Source organism: Centroberyx gerrardi, chromosome 10, assembly GCF_048128805.1.
Source record: "Centroberyx gerrardi isolate f3 chromosome 10, fCenGer3.hap1.cur.20231027, whole genome shotgun sequence".
In the NCBI taxonomy this organism is placed as follows: domain Eukaryota; kingdom Metazoa; phylum Chordata; class Actinopteri; order Beryciformes; family Berycidae; genus Centroberyx; species Centroberyx gerrardi.
The window spans coordinates 25442093-25448950 of record NC_136006.1 but is presented as its reverse complement, the minus strand read 5'-3'; the positions used below and the strand labels follow the sequence as shown (position 1 = coordinate 25448950).

Genomic DNA, 6858 nt, shown 5'->3' with positions numbered 1-6858 from the left:
ACCCCATGTCTTCATGATGGTTCCCTGGGAGCAGATGATGCCATGAATAAGCTTAAATCAACCAGCTTAAATCATTTCTAATATGAATCTGAGGCACTCTTAGAGCAGGAGGGCTGATCTTATATCAATTTAAACTCAGAAACAAAGAGAACTGTCTAGAGACTGCAAGATTGATAAATACAGGGCTGATGAATATATAATATAATATATATTATTTAATTTAATGTAATTTAAATCTGTAAATTGAATTTGATAAGGTGAATAGTTAACAAATTCTTCTTGCACATTCTGCATGCTGTGAATTCACTATTTTCACATATATTTTCATATTATTTCTCATTTATTATATATTGCATGTGTTTTAATATTCGTAGTTTTTCTAATTTCATTCTTACATACTAAAACTACTTACATACTATATTTCAAATACTATTTTGTGCTTATTTCATATTGCATATATTTCCTTTTCTTTTGCTATATTTTCATATCGTACATTATTACGTACAGTATTTAAATAATTTTTTTCTTTGTCTCAGTATGTTCTACTGGTGTTATTTTGACACCTTCATAATGCTGTAATTCAATTTTTTCTGCAATTTTCATTCAGTTCATGGCCTGCTTATGGTCCTATAACCCACTACTGTAAACTCTTATTTAATTCTCAATTTCTCTTCTTCCTCCTTCCACCTTCCTTCTTTTTACTTTTTTTCTCCTCCCCTTCCCTTTTTTCTGATAACTAAACTGTTTCCAGCTGTTCCTTTGCTGTATCACGTTATTGTTTTTCTGCTGTAACAATCCAATTTCCCCACAGGGATCATTACAGTTTCATCTTATCTTATTGACCAACTGCCCCAGATGAAAGAAAGGGGCGTCAAGAGAAGACTGAACACGTTTATGGAATAAAAACGGCACCCCAGGGGGCCACCCCAACTCACCCGCCTCATACAGCTCCATGATGACCTCAGAGAACATGTTCTCCAGGCTTTGGATGAAGAAGAACTTCTCAGCAGTGGTGTTGAAGACCTGGCAGACCTGCTGAACTATCTTCACCGCCCAGTTCATACGGTAGCCATCCTTCTCACACACCTGAGGATGGAGCCACACAAAACACAAAACTGACTAAACTAATCAAGAAAATTTTCATCATAAAAACATACAGGGAAAGAGGGCAAATAATGAAATTCAGATTGGGGACATGGCGATTGCAAACATGGTAAATGGCGAGAAAATATCCTATCTACTTTGATATCAGTTTGTCTGCAAATGCATTAAAGTCTAGGTTTAGTCTACAGTTTTTGAAGGCTGATGTTTTGTGCTGATATACAATATCTTTAAATTTGATCACTTTCATGGCAAAGAATTTAAAAAAGTTTTCAGTGTTTCTCCCAGAATTTTATTCTTGGCAGGGTGGAAAAGCCTCTGAAACCATAGTTAGACAAAAGGACACTAAAACTCTTCATTGAAATAATTAATAATAATAGTAATAATGATACATATTGATGCACACTTCTGTGGAATCTACAATAAATATGTAATCAAACATATCAAATCAGAAGTGGATGGCACTGACTGGCCAAATATAGCAGTCTAAGCCTCAATGAGCCTTGAACTTAAAGTCATCTTCCTCTCAGTCCAGCTGAAGAAGAAATGACCGGTCTCCTCACCAGTATGATGTAGACGATGAGTCTGGAGATCTCCAGGAGTCGTCTGTTGAGGGCCTTGCTGGCCAGGACGCTGTAGCACAGACTGTTGCCACACAGCACCAGGAGACGAGCCACGTTCTCCACGTGCCACTCCTGGGGAACCACTGAGGATGGTGAGAAGGAGGCCCAACAGGTCCGGGGTCAGTTCCATCGCTATCCAACACGTTACTCTTCACTTCCACTTAATGTATTTGAAATGTTTACAGTGACTGTTTTTACGTGGTACCAAAATATGCATTTAACACAACAGAGTTCTGTGTCCTAAAAAATGTGTACAATAACGTGAACTTAATATCATTATGATGATGATGATGATTATTATATTTGTAGTGCTTTTCAAGATACCAAAAGACACTTACAGAAAGTAATAAAAAATGATGAAATGTAATCAATTGAAGTTTGTAATTTTTAAAATTTTTATTAAAAAATTGTTTCTTTCCAAATACTTTATCTTTCCTTATTATACTCCAATTCCCTAGAAATTATCCCAATTAAAAAGTGTATATCCACGATTATGTTAATCATAGGTTTACTCTACAACTACTATCTTTCCGCCTAGTGTAGACAGTTCTACAATTCAATACTAAATCGACAACAACAAAAATCTTCCCATATGGCTCCCAGGTACTAAGTGTTATCAAGTGGGGTCTGGGACCCTAATGAGTGTCTATTTGTGGGTCCGTGTCATGAAAACCTTTGAGAACCACTGTAATACGTTACCAGTGAGCTCCTCCAGGACTGCCAGCACGGTGTCAGTGGTCCAGGCTTGGGCGTTGAGGTTGCCATGCAGCAGGAGGACGGCCCGCACCAGGTCCCACAGAGCGCTGTGAGGCAGCTCCCTCCTCACCAGCTCCTGCCACCCCAGTGTGCCTGCAAGGAGGACAGCAGGAGGACAGCACCTCACTCACTTACACAGACAGATGGCATGCCAACAACGACTTAACTCAGCCTGGCTCCCTCCACAACATGTCAGTTGTCATGATTGTTTGTTTTGGTCTCTAAATACAACCCATTTTTACACCCTACTACTGACTACTGACCACTTGTGGTTGTACAAATAATGACATTACCTATAGCCTTTCAGATTGCTCTGAAAAACTCCACCTGTTAACACCACAGTGCTGTGGTAGTACAGTGTTGATGTAACTGAGAGAGTGGCTTAACAAAATATTTAATTCAGGTGGAGTGAGCCAAACTGAACCGCATATAGAAGTTGCATTATGGATAACAAGAAGTGTACAGTTTACAACTTTTTTCAACATTTGAACCAACCAATCACAGAGGAGATGTGTATAAAGAGAAGCAGATGAGTTAGAGAAGGATTTTTAAGTTTTGAGACAATTTAGGTGTGAATTGTGCAAAAGGGCTGCAGCTCAATATCAGGAAGATGTCCCTAATTTTTGTACATTCAGTGTATGTTCACTTAGGCACCACCTAAGCCTCTTTTTGAGCCAGGAAAACCCCTGGTTTAACCCATAGTGCATGGTGCTTCCTGTAGCCGGGGGAGATCACGGTCGGATCACATTTTCAGTATCAACAAAGCCTCCAGGGTTGGACTGGAAACATATCGAGAAACCTCCCTCTCAACAAGGTCTTGGTCCAATTTTTGTGCTCTCATATGGTTGAAAAAAACTAACTTAGGGGAAACCACTCCAGGGTTTGAAATAAGTGTTCTAAACCAAGTCGGTGTGAAAACACCCTTACTGTCCGGCAGCAGGGGTCCATAGAGAATGAAGAGCAGGCGTGCCTGGCTGACCATGGGCCAGGGCTTCAGGATTCGTGACAACCAGAAAACAGAGTCCTGGCGGCTCGGCCACGGGTCCAACAGAACCTGACGGCAGAACAGACGGAGCTGCAGCTCCTGGTAACAACTCCCACCTGAGGACAGACAGAGGCAATCTCCAACTTGCAAATACACACTGAATGTCCCCAACAAGAGCCGGCAGCACCTTGCCTGTATGTTGGAAAAGCAGGTAGCTGACAACCATCAGGTCTGATTAATGTATTGGCAAGACAGATGAATGGAGAGACTCGCCAGCCTCATGAATTTCCACTCTGATTACTGTTTTGCTTTTTTTCCAAATTACTTAATTTTATGAAAAAAGTGGTTATTCTTCATTTTTGCCTGCTGGATCAGTGAAAACATACTAGGGGCAAGTAGAACTCTGACCTACTGGCCCGACCAGTCAAGTGGAAAATATTTATATTGAGCTCTGCTTACAGTCACAAAGTGCTTCACATTTTAAAATACACAAAATACAGCCATTACATAAGAGAATGCCTGACAGAAAATGTGGCTCTTAAGTAATATCTTAAAAACAGAGACTCATCTGGGAGGTCACAATAATTTTGAAATCAATTTAATTATACTTGACTGGTAGCCAATGAAGGGAGGCCAGTTTTGGGGTAATGTGGACTTGTCTTTGTCAAATCTGCACCAACTGGAGCCGGGCTACCGCAGATTGGCTAAGGCAAGAGAAGGCACGGCAATGGCCCAGATGTCAAAGACATGAATAATTATTTCCAAATCATGAAAAGACAAAACTGATTTGATTGTGTTTCATAATTGGAAGAACGATGTACTGTATGATTCACTGCTCTCCTTTTTAGACTGCTGTTCTGTCCTTTGCTATATGTTGCAGCTCTTTAGCCTGCAGACACTTAAACACACACCTGGTTTTCCAGTGACGACTAACTCGATTTTATGCGGCAGGTTTGTGAAGTCGCACAGGAAGTTGAAGACTCTGTGGCACTCCAGCTCATCCCACCCCGCTATCAGAGTCTGTCAAGCAACAACCAGCATATATTTAAACATTTTACATAACAGAAAAGATGTTTCCCTGTCAAAATGTTTTTCAAGAACCGGGTTGGGACCCAAAGGTGAGTCATAAAGATGTAAGGGGAGCTTAAATTCACAAATGGAAGAAAAAACTTTTTAAACCAACAATGTGATAATGTGATAAAGTTTTAAAAAAAGTTTAAAACTTTTTTGTGTTACCCCATTATCAGTGCAATTGATGCACTTTAGCGTGTCGTTTCATTGGTAAGATGTAGAATAAAATTTGCATTTAGACATTTGTGGTTGGTAAGTTTTTTCTTCCCTTTGTGAGTGTGAGCATCAAGTTTTCAAAGCCTTTCTCTGCAATGCAAGGGGTGAATAAAAAACACTGAAGGCTTGTACGTAGTAGCCAAAAAACTGGGTGAATTTTGTTAGATTCGCTCACACAACAGCTTATTAAAAGTTTGCCCTGCAAAAAAACCCATTGGGAAACCACTGGGGAAGAAAACTCCATGAGTAGATTTAGACTTAGCCCCAGTTAGGCTGTTCCACACAAAAGGTAGATGGGGTGAAATGACTGTTTCCTCAGAGGTTTTCTCACAACAATCTGAAAAAAGGCTGAAGACAGCAACTGTAAACTTAATAAACTCCAGGAATCTGTACGCAATCTTGTTGTGTTTATCGACCCTTAGCCATAAGTGCTTTATGGTTTCCTTTCATAGCATCCAAGCTTCAGTTTGTTTTTAGTAATTTTCAGTGTGTGGGCTCTCACCTGGAGGAAGACACCATAGCTGGAGAAGCCGAGGCAGCCTGCTGCTGCACACTGCTCCAACATGAAGCAGGGGACCTGAAAAGGAGGAAACATGACAACTTTCTAAGATGATTGTGCATTTGCCTTTCCAAGACCATGTGTCATAATCAAAAGATATTCATTCTTAACGTCAGTAGAATACACTGATTATTCTGGCTTTAAAACGTCTGACAACAGTCATGACACAATATCCTGTTTTTGCTGATCTTCTCTCACCGTTCCCTTTCTTACCTGTGAAAACTTGCTATAGATAAACTTTAACCTGTCCTTTGTTGGTAGCAATAGGGTACATCTCTTGAACAACAAACCTGAGACAATGGACACAAAAGCAAAACTGTATCACTGCACATTGCAAAATCCTTCTTTTTTCCATCCCTTCAGAAAAGTGCAGAAATCAGCTTATCCTTCTACATGCATAGTGATGATCCAGGTTTATTCAATGTCAAATGCAGGGTGAGGCTACCAGTGCTATGCCATGGATCAACGGGTTGCCAGTTAGCCTAGTTTTCCCTGACTTTTTCCTCAATTACTGACAAAAGCTTTGCAAAACAAAAAATGAAGTCAAATCTGTATTGCCGCTCACCCAGGGCTTTGTAGTGTCCAATGGTGGAGTGCTGCTCATACGGACAGGTGGAGTGGTGGAAGCTCTGGGTGATCATCTTGTTTTTCCAGGCCAGGGTAGATATGTAGTCCATAATATAGCCACTGATTGTCTTGGACACCATGCTGAACACACTGATCTCCAGCACTGACACACACACACACACACACACACACACGCACACATTTCCATTCATCAATTTGACATTCATTAAATTTGACAAGCATATTATCCACCAAGCAACACTTTATTCAAATCAAATCTATTCTAGTCAGTTAACACTGCTTGCTACCACCTTCGAATGTGTACTTGCTAACCACCTCCAAAAGAAATTTTGTGCTGCTTGGTATTGGATGTGTTGCCCATTTGAAGACTGGCTCCTATCCACTCACAAAAGGTTAAAAGTCATGCTCTATCAGGTATTTTCCGATAAGCAAGGCAACATTAAACAGGCCGATTTCTAATGGAGATTCAGGTGACCTTGTCTCTCTACAAGAGTGAACGGCACTTTACGGGGCTATAGGCAGTAAACCTACCAGACAGTCTATCCAGGATCATGTCAAACACCTCCGAAGGAAGCCTTTCGAAGAAGCAGCTGCTGGTTTTACACTGGCTGCGGGTCACGATGGTCCGGACTGGGTAGGGCCGGCGAGTCCTTCTGTAATGCTGGAACTTGTGTGTCCAAGTGTATTTCCTGACATTTTTAGAGGCTGCCGTCACCATCGCCAGAACTGTCTGTATTCAGAGAGATACCTTAGCTCTTATTTCCAAATTTAACTTTAAAGCAAAGTAAATGTTTTAGCTAGCTAAATTAGCCAGACCTTTTTACTCATCTGTCTGGTGAAGGAGGCAGACAGTTGTTTCTCAACTCCTTCAGTCAAAAAGTAACCTAGCTTAGGTTAGCTAACGTTAACTAAGTTGAATTACTAGTTTACCTAGCTAAATACAGTCTAAGCTAGTTGAA

General features: G+C 40.5%; 1 protein-coding gene across 1 annotated transcript in view; it reads right to left on the bottom strand.

Annotated features, from left to right (window-relative positions):
* LOC139917997 (F-box only protein 47-like) overlaps positions 1-6617 on the bottom strand; it is a 6700-nt gene extending 83 nt beyond the window's left edge. Inside the window, exons 1-10 of the mRNA XM_071907244.2 lie at positions 6431-6617; positions 5877-6041; positions 5525-5601; positions 5255-5329; positions 4377-4485; positions 3408-3581; positions 2424-2573; positions 1665-1807; positions 936-1086; positions 1-24 (exon numbers count right to left, since the gene is read on the bottom strand). The exon at positions 1-24 is cut by the window's left edge and continues 83 nt beyond it. Of these exons, the coding sequence (XP_071763345.1) occupies positions 1-24; positions 936-1086; positions 1665-1807; positions 2424-2573; positions 3408-3581; positions 4377-4485; positions 5255-5329; positions 5525-5601; positions 5877-6041; positions 6431-6617 (1255 nt within the window). The remainder of the gene's footprint in view (positions 25-935; positions 1087-1664; positions 1808-2423; positions 2574-3407; positions 3582-4376; positions 4486-5254; positions 5330-5524; positions 5602-5876; positions 6042-6430) is intronic.
* Positions 6618-6858: the final 241 nt, after the last annotated feature.